The 21,556-nt window shown below is 52.3% G+C and overlaps 4 protein-coding genes across 4 annotated transcripts; 1 reads left to right on the forward strand and 3 right to left on the reverse strand.

Moving 5' to 3' along the window:
- Positions 1-280: 280 nt before the first annotated feature.
- On the forward strand, positions 281-2,320 carry PG985_007164 (uncharacterized protein; the record flags this gene model as incomplete). Its single annotated transcript, XM_066826933.1, has 2 exons — positions 281-446; positions 504-2,320. 2 exons carry the CDS (start codon positions 281-283, stop codon positions 2,318-2,320), a joined length of 1,983 nt encoding a protein of 660 aa, XP_066684608.1.
- A 4,413-nt stretch (positions 2,321-6,733) lies between these two features.
- On the reverse strand, positions 6,734-7,768 carry PG985_007165 (uncharacterized protein; the record flags this gene model as incomplete). Its single annotated transcript, XM_066826934.1, has 1 exon — positions 6,734-7,768. The coding sequence occupies one exon, from the start codon at positions 7,766-7,768 to the stop codon at positions 6,734-6,736; it is 1,035 nt and encodes a 344-aa protein (XP_066684609.1).
- Positions 7,769-15,969: 8,201 nt separating this feature from the next.
- On the reverse strand, positions 15,970-17,387 carry PG985_007166 (uncharacterized protein; the record flags this gene model as incomplete). Its single annotated transcript, XM_066826935.1, has 2 exons — positions 15,970-17,160; positions 17,301-17,387. The coding sequence occupies 2 exons, from the start codon at positions 17,385-17,387 to the stop codon at positions 15,970-15,972; spliced, it is 1,278 nt and encodes a 425-aa protein (XP_066684610.1).
- Positions 17,388-18,168: 781 nt separating this feature from the next.
- PG985_007167 (Sexual differentiation process protein isp4) lies at positions 18,169-21,006 on the reverse strand (the record flags this gene model as incomplete). The annotated part of the gene is made up of 7 exons (XM_066826936.1): positions 18,169-18,656; positions 18,711-18,988; positions 19,059-19,216; positions 19,270-19,465; positions 19,520-19,738; positions 19,798-20,137; positions 20,190-21,006. The coding sequence occupies 7 exons, from the start codon at positions 21,004-21,006 to the stop codon at positions 18,169-18,171; spliced, it is 2,496 nt and encodes an 831-aa protein (XP_066684611.1).
- Between the last annotated feature and the right edge of the window lie 550 nt (positions 21,007-21,556).

Here is a 21,556-nt window from a genome sequence, read left to right on the forward strand (position 1 = left end):
TTGTATATACCTAAGGTAGCTATGCAGCTCATGTACTCCAGCTATCTTTAATCGTTATCGTCCGTTTTCAGGATTTCGTGTATTTTGATAACTACGCGCCACCTTCCAGTCAAGATTGAGATCCCCCCTCCCTCTCTTTCTTTGCAGCTTCTGAATCAAATCTGACTAGACACAATCCAGGAAACACGTGGAAGAGAGGAAGAAGGAAGAAACAGAAAGAGAAAGAAAAAAGAGGAAGAGGAAGAGAAAGAACCCATCTCCACCCCTAGGCTCTGTCGCAATGTCCTTCCATTCGCGCACCCTAGAAGTGGTGCGCTTTCACAGACGCTACTACGTCTCCCACATTCATACATACTCGGCGAAAGTCCCTGAGGAGGCGACAGACCCGAAGAGTGCCGGCGCTCGGATTGTGAAGAATATCCCGAACGACCCGGAGAAGTACCGCAGTAGGTATCTCTGGGCCCCAGACGGTGAAGGCTTATTAACAGAACGATGAACTGCAGAATGGCTTGATAAGAAGCGAGCACGCCATGCGGCCAAGGAAGCCGAACTGGAAGTACACATCTATGAGCTTTACCGCAAAGATGAGCTTCACGCAATAAATGAGTTTTACGCCAAAAATGGAATTTACAATCGCAGCAACGACAACGCGATTATCCCTTGGGAACGAATATCAGATGGCAAACCCAACTATGAGGTGCTTGGCCGAGACGAGGTGACGCTCCCTTCCGAGCTGCCACTGCTGGCCGGCTATAAAGCCGACAACGTCTACATCATCAACCTCGATGACGAGATCCTGACCATCAACCACGGCATACATTGGAAGCTGAACAACATCCCCCGTCGGGACAACCTGTGGGCTCTCGCCGGCGTGGACAGCATATACCCGCACAAGCCGGCCATCTCCCTGGACCTCTGCCCAGAAGAGCACATGGCCGAACAGGCCTTGCCACTTCCCGAGCACAACCCGGTGGTCGGATACAACTCCCGCGCCGTGGTGCCAAGAACAGATATTGACGGGTCGCGAAAGACCTTCTTCACCTACGTCTTGGCGAGGATTTTTGTCCAATACAAGGAGGCCATCGTTTCCTTTGGAAGGGAGTGGAGTGTGAATTCGTTTCCAATCCGCGAGCTGGCCTTCGCCATCGTCTCGATTGCTTCCGGCCAGACGATGTTCCATCCCAATCCTCCACTGCGCTGTCACGAGCAACACGCTGGACGATGCGACCGGGACTCCGGACAAAGCGGTTGGGACTCTGAAGAAAGCGATCGGGGCTCTGATCAATACGAACGGGAATGCCACATGGAGCATTTGTACGATGTCCCTACAGACAATGACGGCTGGGGGTTTGGACCATCGCACTCATATCCGCGCGCTGGCGACGCTAATTGGGCTGGCGATATCTTGCCATTGTTGGAGTTCGGCTCGATGTCACACTTTGCTGGCCAGGCCCCCGGAGCGTCGCCCAGCGAGACGACTTACTGGATCAAGGACGTGCTGGTCAGCCTTACCATGGTAGTTGACGGCAGAGCCATCACCAACGCTGTGGAGTATGGCGTCAACCAGGGACGCACCCATTTCCAGATGGTCGTTATATCGCTATTCGACGTAGCCTTCGCCGAGGTATCACTTAAGAACGGCGAGATCGTGGTCAGATTCAGCGAAAGCCTCGGCCTTTCTCCCCTACGCCCAGAATACTGCACGAGCACCCACCCGTGTGAACGGCCGGAGCTGAAGCCCGGAATGGCGCCTCAACCAGAATCAGGCGAGCAGCTTATGCGGTCGAACTGTACGGGCAGCGCCCGTAGACTGCGTAAGCATTTCCCTGGGCTCGCAGCGCTTCTCAACTTCTTTGACGTGGCTGCGGATCGCCGCGTGGCGTCTCGTTCCTCTACCACGCTCCCCGCGGAGCTATACGACCAGATCCTCGACTTCGTCGACTACGAAACGTGGGAGAAATGCTTGGTCGTGTCTCAAGCGCTCCGTTCCAGCGGCCTCCGCAAGTATCGAATTGACGCGCAGAAACGGATTGTTGCAGGGCCATTCGTGAGACTATGCAATGAATTCGACCTGGAGAAGCGCATCCGCGTAAAAGAGCCCCTTATCTCGTTCAATATTGAAGACATGGAGACGGGCGAGGTCTACCCAGTCATGAATACGCTGGGATCGCGACCTCACTGGGATAGAGACAACGTCTGGGCGCCGATCATTGGCAGTGGCGACCGGCAAGCGTTCATGTTTGATGTTCTGGCCCAGTTCGTACCAGGATGGGAGACGCCAGTGGAGGACGACAACGAAGATGGCGACCCGATTGAATAGCCAAAAGGCTGCTATGCCACAATACGGTATATATGTGTTATCCAAGACGCGTCGTGAGCCTTACACCAGCGAGACTCTCTGTCAAAGTGTCCGATCAAGCATATACGAGCGTATAAGTTCACGGAATCATGATATGCCTACCAAACTTTGTTTGTATGGTATAATGAATCATTCAATGAAATCACCATCAGGTATAAGGTATGCTTATCCCACGCCTAATGACAACTTGGAGAGTACTCCCTTGAAGATCCAGCTGACTAAAGGACAGAGGAGAACAGCTGTAGGAATTTGCTTCGCCTGTGGTATATCAAACTCTAGCCCGGCAAGGCTGCACAAACTGTGTCGTTGAGTACTGCTTCTAGCCCAGGCGATTCTGTCCACACTTTTTGTTGGCACTCTCCCGCTGAAATCAGCCTGACGAATGGAGCGGCGTACCTGCGTCAGACTTCCTCCCCGGTCTGTGGGTTAGTTTGTGGCCCTTTCTTATTTTGAAGAGAGACAAAACCCCTCGACGCCACGCCATGACAGCAGCAGCAGCCTTTCGACTAGTTTCTCATATTCGGCCCGGCTTGTAGGGACCGAACTGCTATGAATGATAATCTTAGTCAGGTCCGGGGTATGGTTTCCGAGTCTGTCATAGTTTGGCCCAAGAAGCACTGGTCACTAGTTAGTTAGGTAGAAATGAATGAACGTATGCAGATGAGATGAACATTGAGTTGCCGCGACCAGCCGCTCCCAAGCGCTGGGCCTTTTTTCAGACGCCCCTGTGTAAGGGGAAGAAAACAGGCACAAGGCGAGAATCACTTCTTAGGCAGCTGTGATGGTTTCCTAACCCTGCCGGGCCGAAAGGTGGCGTGCGAGCGGGCGGCTTACCCCCATGGCCTCTGATTAGACTTTGAAGCCATGTGAGATCCTGGATCAAGGATTGATGCCTCGGAACGGTCTAGTAGGTAAGAGGTAGCTATGTACCGGTACACTTACTCAAGAGAATTCGATGCCACAGCCACTGCACTGCACACTGACAGCCCGGGCAGACTGGATTTTGGCAGCCTGGACTACTGCCGACAATTTGACTTTGCAGCCGTTGAAGACGCCCATCAGGTAAACCTTAGCAACAACCAACCGGGCAAGGCGAGGCGGTGTAGTTCAAGGAAGTCCCGAGCCAATAATGTTTACTGCAAAGCAACTTAGGCATGGCCTGGCGGAGCTGCTTTCAACTACGATACGCCTACGCACAACGTAGTAGTCAAACCGAGAGCAAGCGATAATCGTGCATGCGGTTGTGCTCTCACTTGCCTACTTTGTTAGGTAGGTGGAAAGTAAAGCAAAGGTAACGAGGGCTTCGGTTGCGGCGTTAGCCGGGACCTAAATCTATTTTTCTTCTCGGAAGCGCAGTGAAGAAGAATTACAGTGCATCAGAGGGTGGTATCAGGCAGACAGAAGAGAGAGATAAGTGAGAAGACGACACACAAGCTGGAGTGATTAGTATATAGTAGTATTGATCGGCCATTGCCGTTTAGTACCTACCGTCATCGCCCCTATCTCTTTACCCCAGCCTTACGGCTTACCCCGGATTCAACTAGCCAGACTGCTTCCTTTCCGTATCCCGGCCAATAGGAACCGTTTGCTGGGGGTTACGCGGATGATTGCAGTTGGAGATGGTGTATGGGATATCCACTTCCTACTACCTACTCTATGCAGTAAGATCTTACGTGCATATTATCCCATGACTTCATATATATTGGGGTTACGGTACGCTTTTGGCCGAAGCAAGCAGCAGGAATTGGCGCGCCAACACCGGCGCAAGCGTCTCGGCAGGTAGGGAGGGGTGGATAACATAATGGGAGACTGCGGCGGGTAAATCCTGTAACAGCCGCGAGAGAGGACAAAAAGTGAGAAGAGAGAACGAGATCCAGGCAGCCATAATCTTCAGCATTGCACCTGCCATGTGACGGATCCGCGTGCATTCTGCCTTGCTGCCTCGCCGGAGAGAAAGAACCAACGTGCTTACATATGTGCCCCAGCTACACTAGGTAGTCATGTTCCCTCCACCAACAAGAGGGACAGTAACTCGGGTATCGCAGCCTCCCGCGTGCAGCCTCCCGGACTGATGCTGCTCGCGACGGATAGTGGCATTGCATGAACGATGCAGTAAGACGACAACGGTGTGCAACGCTCTCCATAAGGGCCCTGCCTAGTTGATTAGAATACCTGCTTGGTGTGTTAATTGGGTTGGATCTTCCATGTTGGGGGTACAGAGTACGTAGGGAATAATCATCATCTTCACATGCCCAACATCAGTGGGTGGTGGCTGAGTGTTGTACAGTAAACGAAATAACGAAATAAGAAAGTGTCACATAGGCTACCTTGAAATAAATGAAAGCAAAGGCAGGGGGTAAAGGCGAGATCTTCTAGAAAAGATCTCCCAAGAGGAAAAAGAAAGAAAAGAAAAGAAAAAATAAACTAGCTTAAACCTGCCCAGGGAGGTAGTAGGCTTGTTTGTCAAGGTGTTGGGTTTGGGGGCAGAATACCGCCGAAAGAAGTACCGGGTTGCATATGTGTAGTCGTACTCGTACGCCCGTTTCAATGGCGCACACTTAGTTTCCTGTTGGACCATACCATGGGGGCGAGGGGGGAAAAAAAAGGAATATGGCGATTCGTTGTACAGCATCGTTGATTAGGGGTACTCACCAGATGTCAGAGAGTCCTAGATCAGACGTAATATTCCATACAGTACCAGATCCTATTCGTTACGCATTCAGTGACACATCAATGGCGAAAAGGGGCACGACACAAGCAATGAATTTGAATATGTTCAAATTAAGTACTAAACAAAAACAAAGAGCAGAGTAAGGTGCGTTGCGCTTTCATCGCCTCCTGGGCGTGCGTCAACCGAAACACCTAGACCAGCATCCCATGCCACGTGTATTTGACTCGCCGGCAAATCACTGCTCAGCAGGATTGCCGGGTGGCTTCCATTCTCGGCCCCCCAAGCGACCTGTGGTGCGCTCAAGGGGGGAGTCCGGGTGCAGTGGGATGAGCTACAATTGCCGCCTTCGTTCCTGGCCCTCCCCAACAATGGCGCCGTGAGGCACGTCAAAGTCTTCTTCTCTCTATAGCTGAAACCATCCACCCCCAAGACGTCGCATGAGACACTACTCCGAGCTTGCAGAGTAGGCTCATACTGGCAAACAATCTCGGCGCGGCGTTTACTCTGCTCGCGGACAGCGGTGTCGCGTCCGGAACAGGCCAGGGGAGGACCAGAAAGATGCAACAATGCCGGTTGAAGGGCCACGCATCTTTTTTTTCTTTCTTCTTCTCTTGCACAGCAAAAAGATTGTATAATGATGCCCAGCTCTATATCCAAATGAAAACCCAACACTGCATCAAACCCCTTTCGCAACCCAGACTCGGACCGAGCTAGCGGTCATCCGTCATGGGAGGCAGTAGTCTTGGTTGATTGACAGCCAGTGCCTACCCCAACTCCATTGTCACAGACAATGGGGTCGAGGCTACGATTCATGTGGAATCGACCGTATATGTATGGGTGTTGCGTGGTGGGATCCTGTCCCGCAAACCCCCGAACCCATTGTCGTCGCTTCGATCGTCCTTTGCGAACAGGAGTGCCAACATCAAGCTGGCCAAGTCTCATTCGTTGCGAAAGTCGTCATTAAGCTCGTAGGTATTCGTCATTAGGTCGTTCATGTAGTCGTAAGTCAAAGAAACCAAGGCCGGGGAAACAAAAGATGTTTCGTTTGAAGCGAGTGTGTGTGTCGACCATAGTTGTCGTCTCGTATCGGATCATATCGAGTCGTCGGTCTGGGGTATCACCAAAGAAAGCCGCTTCATACCGTATGCCGAACAATAGAAAATGTGACAAAAACAAAATCCGGAAATCTCTGTCCCGGTCTCTGCCGGGCTTAGGGTGGGTGCATTGCTGCGTGTACCTCTTATTTTTGATGAGATGGAAGAAGAAAATCCTGTCTTCTAGATCGAAACCCTGCCATGCTTGTAAATGCAATCAAGAAACCCGCCCGGACCCAGCCATGTTGAGGTTGAGAAAATAGCTTTCGACCGAGCTGGCGGTTGTGTTGATTTGAGAGTTTCCCCGAAAACAGACGCTCGCTCGCTATAAGTTGGTATAAACAAATGAAAATCCAAAAAAGATAAAAGAAAAATAAAAAAAGCACGAGTGTTGTTGATGATAACGATAATGATGCTGATGATGATGCGGTCGAGAATTGTCGCCTCCTGATTTGATGCAAAAAAACGCCGATATGCCTTTGGAAGATGCGATGGATGAGTTGCGCCGCGAATGCCGTGTCCCAAACCGGGGAAAATAGAAATACACAACGATCTTCTTCACGAAGTCGTGACAATGGGAGAGCGTTGCCCCTCGGCTGAGGTTGGTTGTCACATTGTCGTGGTGTATTCCTGATAGCGATCCCAGTTGAAGCCACCATAGCCGATGTTGACACCGCATTGAGGTGCCAGCATGCTGGGAAGCGGCAGCGCCGGTATGGGGGCTGACACCATAGGCGAGCTATAGAAGAAGCCGGCGGTGGTAAAGGGCTGGCTGTAGGAAGGCGTCGGCGGCGAAGGGATTTGTAACTCATTCATGCCCATGTTGGCCCATATCGGAGTATTGCTGGAATCAGCGGACGTCGATGTGCAGCTTGGGCTGGACGGCAAGACCCTCCAGGCATCGACCGGAGTGGGAGCTACCGGTGAAGGTGTGTTCTGAGCCCAGATGTTTGCTCCGGCCGGTGAGCTGGGGAGCAGCGGAGGTTGCCGTACGACATCGACGATTCTTGGCGGAGGTGGCAGCAGCGACTTCATCAATCCGTTAATGCTGTTCTTGACCTCTTCGCTCTTTCCGCATAGCAGTTCACCTGCACCCTCCTCTTCAAGCCCTTCGAGAGCAGATACATGAGTCCGGTAGACGAACTTGTTGATGGCCTGGATGAAATCCTCATGTAGCTTCTTGGCTTGCTGCTCCTTCTCGGACCAGTCGTAAGTACCTGCTTTGGCGTCGACGATGTGGATGTCTTTGTGGTACTCGATCAGGGCCTCTATCGACTCCGGTGTTAGCTTGAAGGCGACCTCGTTGCGCAGGACCATGTCCACATGGACGATGTAGGCTTCGATGTGGAGGAGCTGGTAGTTGAAAAGGGCCTCGACCAGGGGGTTCGAGTCCTGGCGCAGATCGGCCTCCGGGCCCTTGGGGAGCATCATGGAGGTCAAAGTCCAGATGGCGTTTGGCGAGGAGAGGGTTTCTGTCAAGCACCGTTGGTGTTGCGGCACGCTGTTGAGGGGGCGCTTGACCCTGTTGATGCGCTTGAGTGTCTGTGTTAACCACGGCTCGACTTTGGAGCCCAGGACGACGTTGACCGAGGAGGCTCGAGGCGCAAAGGCCGCGGCCGACGCCGGTAATAATTGCGGAGGCATGACAAAGTGTTGGTGTGTGTATGTTTATATATAATGTATATATATATAAACAGGTTGGAGACGGGTTGGCGGGAGGGGAGTGAACACAAGGAATAAAAAGCCAGAAGCGATGGGAACAAGCGCTTGCAGTGGTGATGACTTGACGGGGGTATGATATGGGAAAGAGGAACAGTGATAAAAACGGATGACGGAGCTAGGCGGTCCCAAGACACGGGAATCAGCTTGCACACCTAAGCCGCATATAAGAAGAAGTGAATGCCGGACGAAGTACTCGTAAGGAAGAAAGAGGGAGGAAGAGATTGATGATGAGTGTGCGCAGGTGGGGTGTTATAGCAACTCCTCACCTCATCATCCTCCCGCTCCGACCCGGGCATACATATAGCATGGCACCAGCAGCAGTGGCAGCAGTGGCAGTACGTACTGGGCTGCATGTACTTAGCCATCCATCCTCTCTCCATTCCATGCATGGGACGCATGGCATGGTACTGCGAAGGAGTCACGCTCGTTTCTCTGAATTCTCCAGCCTCTGTGCAGTAGCCGGTTGTTAGAGTGCCCACTATCGTGCATGAGTATGCAGGCTGGATCAGCAGGCATCAGATTTTACCAAGGTGCCATTGTGGGCAGAAACCCAGAGCAGAGTACTGCAGAGAGCAGCGCAGCGCCCATCCATCCCGGCCAAGAGCGGGCAAATAGAGTAGGGCAGTGGGCTGTAGCTGGGTAAGTCGTATTGGGACTGGGCTGGACTGGATGGAATTTGACCGGGGGGGTTCGAATAAGATGGATGGCGGGTGGGCTGTGTTCAAGCGACTTGCATACTCCCAGTACGTACTTGCACACACATTCCAATACACACACTCTCTTTCCCTCAATCAATCTATCTACATGCACACGCACACGCATCCATCCCACTACGGGCATGGCTTACGTACTACACACGACTTGTGATGGCAGGGCAGGCAGGCAGGGAAAGGCTTGACGGGCGGAAGTAGGCAAATGGGAACCGTTGTCCTTGTTGAACAAGTCCTGGACCTAAGCTGAAAGCTGCATGAGTTGTGGCCAGTGCAGCGCCACCCTCCCAGAATCGTACCGGTACTTCCCTTTCCCTGCGCTACGTACTTTTGGTGGACAGGGCAAACTAATCTAGAACCGGGCCTAACCCCGGTATTTCTCTTCTTGGGCCTAGCGTAGATCATCTTTCAGAAGCAAAGAGGCGTTTTTGTCAGTCAGCCCACTTGGAAAGAATAAAGGCCCGGAAGTCGTAGTAGTAAATGCTCGTAGTCGTACTATTACCTGTTAGTGTGTTGCTATATTAAAAAAAAAGGTAAGGTACATACCTACTTCAGTGGTTAAGACGGGGAGAAGCACAGACGAAACATGGAAACATCGTCATTCCACATCAAACGTATCGCGGCGCAGTGCAGCAGTGCAGCAGTGAAGCTTTGTCTTCGTCCGTGATATCTGGGAAACTCTGAGGTGTTAGTCGCTTCACCGTGTGAACGAGCTCGGCACCGGGCTTTTGCCTCTCTGTTCCCGTCATCCAACGTCCACGGGTGCTAGTCCCACCAGTGACCACATGCCCTCGCTCCATCGCAAGTCGTCGACCAAGAGAGGCCGAATCGAATCCATCATGATACGTTCGGCAAATTGATCAAGCCACCGTGTAACATTGCTGGTCACTTTACTGACTGACAGGCGAGACCCCTTGTCCGAGGCGTCCAGATATCATGACGACGATCAGGGTTGTAATGCCTGCGACCTGTAACCCATCTCGCCCCTACATGCAGTACAGTACGTAAGCCTGCCTCTGCGCAACATCCGCCATTGGTAGACGCGCGAGAAGCCGACTCCTATCACCGTTGCGGTCCACCAAGGAGCGACCTTTCACTTCACCTTGCATGTAGTCAATGCATCATGAGCAAAATTGATAGTCTGGAACAAGCTCGACAGGTCCCATGCCTGCCCGGCATATGGGCATCGGCCGTTGGGACCAATATCCATAGCTGCGACGGTAGGCCTCGGCGGAAAACATGGCTCTGCCGCCTTTCATTCGATATCGCGAGATTACTTCAAACCTTCCTCCGTCGCTCGAAATTGGCTCCATGGCTCCATCGCCAGTAGTCTAGCAGCGAGGACCAGCTGAAACGAGTCAAGAAATGACAAGACCCAAAGCATGCAGAGGATCGCCGCAGAGCCCAGGCTTTTAGCTCAAATAAAATATCTCCTTGACGTTGCAAACCCTCTCCTGCGTGCATATGCAAAGCAAAGTATGAATCGACCACGACTCTGCAGAAGAATATGCCTGGAAGCCTCAGGATGACTTGCATATCGGCATGCTCACGGGGTCTGTTGGTGATTCTACCATCTCTCCTCAAAGCACGGGAGAGACCTGAAACTTGGCAGTTGATAGTGAAAGAAGGTTGCTCGAACATCAGTGGGCGCACGCGTCAGAAGATGTGATATACTGTGCGGTCCAACGACCGTAGGGTGCCCCCTTTTGGAACGAGTTGCAGCAAGTGCGGCCATTCGGTTCAAGCTGCTAGGTATCTGGGCCCCGAGGGCACAACCTACAAGTACGCGTGCTAGGAAGAGAATGAGACGATCCCGGCGCCATGTTCCTGCAGCTCTTTGCAGCTCTAGGTTTAGTGACAGTCGTAGAGAAAGGGGGGGCATAATTATCTAAGGTGAGACCATCCGGGGTGCAGACGAATAGCAGGAAGCTCCAGGCCGAGACTCTCAGGAGTCTCATGTCCCGTGAGGATCCGGACGAGGCGCTTATAGCGTCAACGAACCGTCGCGGAGACGCGCCCCGCTGACTGACTCTGCTTCTCTTTCCCCCCCTTCAATGCGTACGGTGCAGTGCAGTGCGGTACGGTTTCGATATAACGAGGAGGGTTAGATGGGAAGGGATGGGCAAGGGGGGAAATGACCAGTTTGATTCCACAAGATGGGTGGTTAGGGATGTGAGCACTATTGTGAACAAATGATAACCTATAGATGGCCTATCGCTACAGCTGCCATCCTTGCTAGCGGCGGACGGTGAGCACACCTCGAGGGCTCAGGGAGCGCTTCTGCCATCTGATAGGCCGGCAGGGGTGCGACTAGGGCGGAACCTCTTTCGCCAAAAAATGGCCGAAGGTCGAATTTCCATTGGCTGAAATTCCCAAAATCAGGGAAGCCGCCTGGAAACGGCTTCTCGGAACGCTGGCTGGCTCGCTGACGGACTGAGCATCGACGCCTGCACGACGAAGCGAAGGTTGTCCTAACAAGTTGATGTTTCACTCATTCCCCCATCCGTCCAACCATTCACCCATCGTGAAGTCATGAGTCGATCATTATGGAATCAATGCCTGCTGTGGGGGATGGGAGAGGTGCGGACTTTCTCTTTTCTTTTCCCACCCCGCGAAAATGGTGCTACGGGGCCCTCGTTTCGGCAGGAAAGCTCGGAACACACTTATTACCTACCACATGTCAATAACTTGGGACATGCAGCCTCCGTCTTCCGCGTCGTCAGTCTGGCTGCCAAGGCTGATACTAAACAAGAATTTTCAGGGCTTAATGGTTGCGATATTGGAGGCTGAAAGGGCTGGTGGGGCCCCCATAAACACTCGAGATATTAATCTACACTTGAGCTATATCAAACCTATCGCATGGCAAAAAAGATCGAGTTCGGTCGGAGATATTGCGAGCGTGCGCATCTCCTGCCGTGGCATATTGAAAGTACCAACTCGCGTAATATCCCGTTCCGAATGACAGACCTTGGACATGGGCATCATCAGCTGACTGCCGATGGACGCCATATGATGGTGACGACTATCACAACAGCACATCCATGGATTCTACCTCCATCACAGCACATCTGGTTTCTGTCTGCAAGTGCATCCACGGCCACATACCGAGTGGACGGTGCAGGCATGGCAAAAAAGCTAAGGACTGCCTTGCCTATTTTTGGCTGCCACATTGAAACAAAACAACCTTACTGACTACTGTACTGCTGCTACTCTACTACGTTGCTGCTTAACAAAGAAGAAAAACCATCAACCTGGCTACATACAGCCAGACACCACCAAGAGGCAGCCGGGGAGGGGGGCAGAAGGGAAATGCGGGCAAGCGGATACCAGCGGCTTCGCCGACCCGCCCATTAACGCCCAGCACCCAGCAGGCCCTTGTCAATTGATCGATTTTGCACCCCCACCACGAGAAAAAAGGCCAGAGTACAGATACAGAGCGCTGAGTACCGTACCACATGTGAAAATCCCGGGAGACCCTGACAAACTGAGGCGGTGCTCGATCTACTGCAGGCGTCTGTACACACGCATTTTGCAGCGCGCGCGGTATCTTCCACACTCGGACCAGGCTGATATTAGTCGTCTAACCTGCCAAATCCCAACCAACCGACGATATGCAAGCAAGGAAGGCGTACGTTACACACGGTAACCATCATTTGATCATCTCTGGTCACATGAGCGCCGGGCAAGACGTCACTCGTCACGCGCGCCGAATGTGGTAATCTCAGCAAGGGGTTACGGGTACAGCAGTAGACACGTTACAATAGGCGCTGAGCTCCCGGAGAGCGACGCGCGAACGTGGGTCTGGAATTGTATTTTCTGCCGGTTGCCCCTAGCCGTCAGGAACCGTCATGGCAGTCAAGGGAATCCCTTGCTGTATGGACTCTGGCTGAGTCGTAATCGAATCTCTTCATGCACCCTTCAGGAGCACTTCTGGGTGCATCGAGGCCAGCTGCACCGGCTGTCTCCCAATAGACAAGCCAAGATCGGGACATTTGGTCGAATCTGATACCGAGCTTCCTCTGAAAGCAGGATCCTGGTAAATAACAAATGGCTACTATGGCCCGAGCCGATGCTCACCTGTGCCACTACAAACAATGCTACTGGGTAGACTGTGGTTCTTACTGACCTTGTCCTGGCAGCACTCAAAAACCGATACCCGTCGAGCTACAACAAAATGGCCGCGACCAACTACGAGTGAGTTGCAAGGGGCGTCGCCACAAAAATGCTTATAGGTCAGAACACTGTTTAAAGGAGATACAGACTACATTGTACAGTACTCATGTGCTCATTAATGACAGGTATGTTTCCAGGTTTCTTCTATTCATAGCCACCCCATACAAAGCGAGCCTGTTCAAAACAGTATCGTCAGGGAGTGCCACATACGGACAGCGCAGTTCCGGCAAATGTGGCCGTGGTCGTGGCCATACGTAGTGAGCCACAGCAGAAAACCGGGGCTTCATCTGCCAACTTTGGAGAAACGAACACGAGCCGACTTTCGATGTTGTGGCTGAGCTTCGGCAGTCGAGGTCGAGGAGACCCCCCCTGCATATTTCCCCGCTTCCAGCGATCGAATTCGTACGCTATGTACCCTTTTTGGCATTCAGGTTTTCCTCCCCGCCTAGCCTGCCACGCCATCTTCCAGCGGAAGGGATCCTTCGCCTCTCGCCGCTCGCATGCTACTGCTTGCTGCGACAGTACAGTACTGACTGCTTGTCTTGTCTTGTCGACTGCATCGAACGAGACTGGAGCTAGCGGCTCTTGCATTGTCGCATTCCTGGATTCCACCATGCCAACTGTCAATTTTGCCTCCCCTCCGCCTCCCTGTCGGCAGGCCGGTTGCTGGCAGATCCCATAGATCTCGCTAGCCTCACCTCGCCTGCTCGCCTAACGCCCTAGCGCACAACCCTCAGGCCCTGGCCCAGCTGAAAGAAGCATCGGAGCCCCGCCGATCCGCACCCGCGGACGGGTCGGGGTGGCTTGTGTGCTTAACGGCGGCGGCCAAAGTGTCCAAGTGTCTGTCCATCCTTACGTACGTACGGATACGTACACGGCAAAATGCGTACAGGCATACCACCTACACATACATGACTACATGCCATGCCACCCAGATACCCAGCCACTATTCGACTCGTTCCACAAATCTGTGGCCACGACATCTGTGGCTACACTTTTTACCTGCGCTCAGTACCCGACAACCGAGTCATACCTCCTCGGTGATGCGTTTTTGGATGGAGTTGCCCAGGGATTTTTGGAGAAGACAGAATTAAAAATAGAGTGCCGCTACGAAAAGCAAGAAAAAGACCGTTGATGTGTTCGGCGGGCGTGTTGCGACGCCCCACGTGCAAAGACAGCAATCGGCCGCCGGTGCGATATTCGACATTTTGTGGCGATATATGGCTGGCTGTCCTTGGCAGTTTGCGTGGGCCGGCTGCACTTGGACTTTTTTTGGCCTCGGCCAAAGTACTGCCGTCCGCTCCCAATGCGTTTGCGCTTGCGCAAGTACTGCGCATCGGCCTTGCCATTCATGATTCACCTGAACCCGAACACGCAATGAATGCACATTGGGCCACTGACCTGGCGACCGCAAGTTCGCATATTGATTTGTTACCAGAACATGCTTCACTGTGGCAAGCGACAAAGAGAAAGAGGCCTCCCGCGATGTGTTGAGTTCGTTCGTTGGGCGATGCGCGCGGCCAGCGATGCGGCCCCATCCCATCGCATTCGTCCCCAAAAAACGGCCGGCCCACGCCGTTGGGAGGCCTGCTAACTACGACATACCCATCTGTGGATGGAGACAAGGCAAGACAGCAAACCTGGGGGGGGCAGTTCATCGGGCATTGGGAATTCTTCGGGCAGATGCCCAAAAGCAAAGAAAAATAGAAGGAAAAACTCGATAAATTACAATTGTCCGGTATCTGAGCGCTTCGTCGGCACTTCAGACCTAGCATCGCGACGTCATCGGCCTGGTCACCGCTCTTCTGAGTCAAAAAAGTTGAAACTTATGAATTTTTTTCTTCAACTCAACCCTTGCGCCTTCTGTACGGTGAACGGCGACCCCGCGAAAAACAAGATGATCGATCACGACGTAGTAGCAAGATAAGCGCCCACCAGCTGCTTCCCGACTTTTGAGAAGTTCGCGAAAAGTTCGGTGCTCCACGTAGAAAGAGACCCTCACCCAACCTGATCACGGATGAGCTGATGGTTCAAGCCCAGTCCATCGTAGAGTATGATCGTCGAAACTGCTGGGCTGGGAAGCAAGAAAAAGGCATGCTAGCACGACCTAATGGCTCCGTATCTGATCCAGGGCTATATGCGCTCGGAGGTTTCGGGATTCCCTGTGATGTTTTTCTTCAAGTGAAGTCGGACACTCAAGCTCCTGACGGCGGCCTTGGTTGCCTCTGCTCCAGGGGAGCCTGGTATCCCTTCTCTAATGTTTCCTTACGGGACTATGTCGAATCATGAACATGAATTTTAAATTGTAGAGTTGCATTAGCTGGATTGGTTCGTAGAGGCTAGCTTACTCGATCTCAACGAGCGAAGCTGCAGAGTCTCAAGAGGAGCATGCCCCTTATAGCATACATGGCCTAGACCGAAACATCAAACCCAAATGCGAAGGATATCTATGTGCATGTAGCTTTGTGAGCTCTATATCCTAGAACCTCGTCTCGCATGACATATCATGGTATCCCGTAGAATCAAGCCTTGTTGAAGGGCAACTGTGAAGGTCTGGGAGTGCTCATATCACCAGCGATTTTGACGGGAACATGTTCCTGGTGACATTCCAGTTATGAACCCCTTGAATAATATCCGTGGGATAACGAGCTGGATCAGCGATATCTTCATTTTCTTCGTTACCCTTATGAAAAGTATCTTATGGCATCGGATTTATCACACATGTATAAATTTACCTTACAGCCTCGAGAAGTTAATTGACCATCAACTGGCAACCTAGTTGTGATTCCAATTTGTGCTATTCAATACTATACTATTAAAGAATATCTCGAAGGGGAGGAGCTACAACAGTAGCAAGCAAGCGAGCAATGCAGACAGGAAATGACATATCCCACTTTCCCGTTGACTTGATAAAGGGGAGAGAGACAGAAGACTCGAAAGGAAAATCCCTAGCGTGTGTTTGGCCGCCCATGCATTCATTCTCAGCCAGCCATCCGTGCAATGTTTTCAGTAGCAATCTTGGCCGTCCTATGCGTTAACGTGTGTCGTTCTTTTCGTCTAACATCGTGAGCAATAAGCAAGAAAGAAAAGACAAGAAATGATGAAGTCGCTTCTTTCCAAAATCTACCAATTCAACCGCCATGACGAAACGAGCCCCCCTTCTCATCAAACCTCGTAAGTCTTGCCTATCCGCCGCCTTTTCCAGTAGCGAGCCGGCAGGAGGAGGGAGTCTCAGCAACTTCACATGCCCGCCTTACGCATTCCCTCCTCGATCTCGGCTCGCACGTCGTAGCTGTAGAGGAACTGCCGGACCGGTGCGCTGAAACCGTAGGCCTCGCACGGGTAGAGACCGTCGCCCCAGAGCTCCTCAGCCTTCTGCCGGTACTCGTCGTACATACCCGGGATGGTATCCGACAGGTGCTGGACGACGTGGATGTGCTTCTTCATCACGCTACTGTACACCTTGAGCCGGCCCGCGACCAAGTCCTTGCCACTTACTCCCCGGAAGAGCGTCTCGAGCGCCGCGGCTTCCTCAATGGCCAGCACGGCCCCCTGCGCGTGCGTGGGCGGGATGGTGTGGGCGGCGTCGCCGAGAATGACGGCGCGGCCGCGGGTGTACTTGTCCAACGGGTCCCGGCGCAGGAGCTTGTGCACCTTGATCTCCTCGGCCTTCTGCAGCAGCTTGCCGAGGAGGGGGTGGTAGGGGGACACCACATGGAGCGCATCGTCCACCGTGGCGGGAGAGTTCCAGTCCTCCTTCTTCTCGTGCTGAGGCCGCGTGGTGTGCCGCAGCGCCACGTTCATCATCAACTTCCCACGGCGCGTACGGCAGGGGTAGGTGACCATGTAGAAGGTGTCCGGAAGGCTGCACGGGACCCAGTAGCCAGGCGCTTCCCCATTGAAAAGACCCCTTAATTCCTTATCTTCGAGGACGCTATCCATCGGGATGAGGCAACGGTAAACAGACCAACCCAAGTCCTTGGCCGGTTCCTTTTTGCCTGTGACGTCTTTGATGAGATTCGAACGGATGCCATCTGCGATGACCACGAGATCCTTGCTCGTCGTCCTCCCGCATTCCATGCAAATGACACCCTTGTCGCAATCGACATGCACGACCGCCTCGCCGAGATGAAGCTTGACTGGTTTGCCCGGTTGGCTGCCGTCGTTGCTCTGGGCCATTTCTCTCAGGACCCTGTGCAGCTCGGCTCTATGGTAAAAACCCATCTTGGACCCGAACTCGTCTTTGAGGGAGTGAAACTCTTCCGTCAGCATGGGCTCGAGGTCGTCGGCATCCACCATACGCATGCCTGCGGCCTCAACGATGTGAGCGTCTTCATTATCGAAACCCCAAGCGTCCAGTATGCGGGAGCCATTGGGCGTGATGGTGATGGCCGCGCCGACCTCATCCGCAAAGGTTGACCTTTCGAAAACCTACAATCCATAATTAGAAATTCACGAATACGTTTAGAGTCGTACAAAGTCTTTTTCAGTCTCCAGCCCCAGGATACGCGGGATTTCATGTACCACGCGAGACGGAGGAAGGAAGAGACAGAGAGACCAGGCCAACTTACCTCGACCTGTGCCCCTGCACGTCGCAAAGCGATTGCAGCACTCAAGCCACCAATGCCTGCGCCAATGATGCCGACTTCCAGTGGCATGTCTCTGACACCGGTGGATAACGTGAGACAAGGTTAGGGGATTTGTGGCTCGTGTCGTTGCAACAAGCGGAGGCAAGAGAGGTACACAAGCTACCTAAACAAATGCTGAACCCAGGCAGGCTGATATTCTGGGAGGGGTCCTGGGGAAAAAAAGGGTACTTCCGGCGTTGTCTCGCGTCTGTCAAAATAAAGATATCGAGGTCTCAGGAGGGCAAGGAGAATTCGGAAGGCAGGGCAGGGATCAGTCTGTCCTTGTTCCCTTGCTGGATTGGCTTTTCTTTCCAACGCTTCTTCTTATGTGTTTCGAGTACAGTTCCGACGGCAGGAGCAAGCCATCTCGGCCGTAAATCGGACATGTGACCGGCAAACGCTGCTTCCCATACCTGCCGAAAACAGAGACGTGATGACTCTGACCAGAGCAATTGATCGTTGTCTATATCATGATTTCGGCAATTTATTGGCAAGTTGTTTGTAGTTATTCATGATTGCGACTATCTTTTACCAACATACCAGGCGGCAAGCAGATCAGTCCTACCCGCATATGGACACATTGCCAGCAAAATACGGCATCAAACATTTGCTGCCTGCGACGCAAAGGCTATGGCTCAGGTCTAGCAAGCCATCTTATCATGCCACCTTTACTTAGCCATGTGAATGGCTTTGGGGGCTTGTCTAGAAGCCAAATATGGTTTTAGGAGGTTGTTAGGTTTGATAGCCGCGCTGCTAACGCGACCAGCAACTCGTTGTGTGCCTATCTCTATGGATCAAAGTCACACTGCAACTACCAGACCTGAGGCCCAAATGTCTCCCCCGGCGGCAGCTTCACCTGCACAGCCGTGCCCTGGTAGTCCATGGTGCTCTCCACCACATTGTTGCCCCACCAAGAAGGCGCCTTAATGTCATGGAGCGTGAAGGCGAAGAAGATGACCAGAGTCGCGAGCGCCAACCCGAGGTCGAGACCCGAAGAAGTCAGGAAGTTCAGCCGGCTCCACCACCGGAAATATCTCCTCTTGATCCAGAACTGGAACACAAACCCCACAAACCCCCACGATAAGTAGTTGAGCGGAGAGGCGGGAGGAATAGAGCCGGCGCCGCCAAAGATGAGAGGCGCTATGAGGAATCGGGTGAAAGACTTGGGGTGCTTCTTGGTGTACCAGTAGATGACGATCGGAGTGACGGCACCAAGCAAGAAGAACCAGAAAAGCCCCGAGTATATCTGCCCGATGGAGAATATCCTGGCAGGGCCGATGAGACCCCATATCACCGACGCTTTGCAAATTGTCAGCGCTAGTTGTTTAATGATCGTTGTCACCTGGTACTGACCTGAGAAGAAGACCCTGCCACCAGGACACGAAAAGTGTTCTGGCTGAGTCGGCTCACAGACGCCGTCGATGTTTGAAAGCGCCAGATTCAATACGATAACCTGAATAAAGCACGAAAATGTAGTGGCCACAACCTGAGACATGAACATTGTCCGAGGGGGTATTTTCATATAGTGACCGAACTTGAGATCGGCCACAAAGCCTAAGGCTTGTGACATCGTAATATAGCCGAAAGTTTTGAATCTACTATGATTAGCTTGGGCCTTCATTGCTTCGTGTCTGAGAGAGATGGGTATCATACATCATCAGGGCCAAGGGTCTCCCGGGTTGGATATAACCGTATACGAACTCAGTCAGAACATTAAGGCCGATCTGGGTATTCGTCACGGCTTGAATAATGCCAATAGGGAGCGAGAAAGCAAAGGAGATTCCAACGGCCAGCAGGAACGCCCACCACGTAAGATTGGTAGGGTAGGCCAAGACTGTATAGAAGCCGAAAAGAAGGACCTATGCAATTGTAAGCAGGCCGACCTAATTGTTGACACTCAAATTTGACTTACGATCACGAAGAGACCCGTGTACCACCAGGTGGGCGCCTCAACATACTTCCTCATGAGTTTCATATGAATATCAGGCTTCTCAGTCGTGCTGTTCTGGTACTGTCGCCATATAGTTTTACGATGATGTAGAAACGTATATACGATAAGCGATGTAATTGCAGCAAATGAAAGACCATAGGCTATGGCAAACGTTGTGCTATGGCCAGATTAGCATTAAAGATTGTGGGAAGATGTGCGAGGATGCAAATACCTAATAAATAGGGGAGAATATGCCTTGTAGGCTTCCTCGTCCAGAACGAAGTCCTTCGTGAGAATTCGAGTTGTATTGTAGGGCGCACCAGTATTGTCATATGTCGAGGCGTCGCTCATTGGCAAGTACTGGGCATACCAAACGCCGGTATAGTGCAGGAAAGAAGACATCCCCAAGAAGAAAACGACCACGCCGACCAATGTGTTGGCAATGGCATGCCTGCAGAACATGTGAGCCAAAGACTAGTTGTTTGGGCATATGTCCAGACCGTGACTTACCAAGGCGGAATCAATGGAGATCCGACGAACCCAGCTATCTGGGTCCAGTCGAAGGTGATAGGCAGTATTGACAACCCGGTGTTACCACCAAACAGCTGGTTTACGACCGCGTTGTTCGGGGCCATCCAAGTGGCAAAGGCGAATACACTCAGGAACTGTGCAAAGAATCCAGGGATAAAGTAATATAGAAACGAACCCAGGGTAATCACGCCAAACCATCTATACTTGGGCATTGTGCCCCCGATAATTGTTGGATCTGGCGGTCCGGGTTTCTCATGCATTGCGTTCAACAAAGCCACTGCGACCAGGTTACCTGGCCAAACCATAGATGCCGGGTATACTTGATTAGAGTTAACATAGCTTCAGAAGATTGGGGTAGTAAGCATATTTACCAAGGAATTTCCGCATAGTCCCGGCAATACCATAGCCAAGGGATTGGGTGGTGATGGTCAGCAAGAGCTGAAATACCATGCCAAAGTCCTGCTTGTAGAACACCTTCTGCGCCAGAATGATGTCGGTGGCATAGGCAACCGAAAATGAAACGTTTGCCATCACGACGATAACCGAATGCTCCTTGACGTTGAAGGGGCCCGGGTTAAGGCTCCACCTCATACCAAATGTGTGGTAGTGTCTTTCAGGCATCACCTTCTCCCAAGCCTTGCCCATTGGCCACGCGATAATCTGTGCGATCAAGGATCCGAGGCCAATTGTTGGACGTCGGAGAGAGAGCAGGGTGTTCATCGATGCACCCACAGTGACCAGCGTCATACCAATGGTCCAAGCCCGCACGGTGTTGCAAGGGAGATCCTCATCGTAGTTGTGGACAGCAGCACGCACCTCGGGATATGGCGAGTCCTCCTGCTCCTCGCCCCCCTTGAAGTGAGCCTCATCGTCATCTAGACCAATGGAGTCCTGTGAGGTAGCCCTTCTCGAGCCTGTTTCGTCCTCGCTGGGTAGATTGGGATCCAGAAGCATCTCATATTCTTCGCCTTCCTCATAGGGTTCACTGTTGTGGGCGGTTGCATCACCCCAATCGGAGAGCTGCTGCTTCAGCTTGTCGTTGGGGTCCTCAAATCTCGAGGTGGCTCCCGCGGCATCTCGGCCGCTCGACTCTGCAGCTCCATTATCATCGCTGTCACGAGCAGCCTCATCTCGGTACTTCCGCCCAGCAGAGGTACCGGACGGTCCCGGATGCGGTGAAGCGCTCATTCTGCACCCGATAGCGATTTTGAGTAATCGTTATCCAAACGAACCCCCAGATCAGAGTTCCAACGTAACTACAGATTCCGTCGCGCTCATCGCATCTTAATTTAAGATATTGGCTGAGTCGAGATGCGAAGAGCGTATGGTGAGTAGCTGTTGCTGGGCTTCAAGAAAAACCACACGAATCCTGTGGTTTCAGCCGTGAAGAATCCTTCACATGCACCAGTCCGGCGTGGTGGATTGACAGATCACCAAGAGCCTGCACCGCGATCCCGAAATCTTATGTCACCCGAAACGTGTCCGAAGGAGCTGAGTGAAACAAATGACTTGCAGCCAGTAAAGGAGATAAGCGAGCCGCTAAGCGCCGCCAGGAAGCACGGTGCTTTGGGATAAGTATAATAATCGAGGAGCAATCAGAGGAAATAAATAGCCGGCCTACGAGGAAGCTTTAAGTATAGCTAGACGTGCCCAGCTAATAAGTAATGCGTCTTTTCCAATTGCGGACGTAGAACAACGAAGCTGGGTTGTTGCGATATGTTGAGGTGCATGTTGATGT

The sequence above is a fragment of the Apiospora marii genome, assembly GCF_038362585.1.
Source record: "Apiospora marii strain CBS 49790 chromosome Unknown utg000004l_segment0_segment1, whole genome shotgun sequence".
NCBI classification, from domain to species: Eukaryota; Fungi; Ascomycota; class Sordariomycetes; order Amphisphaeriales; family Apiosporaceae; genus Apiospora; species Apiospora marii.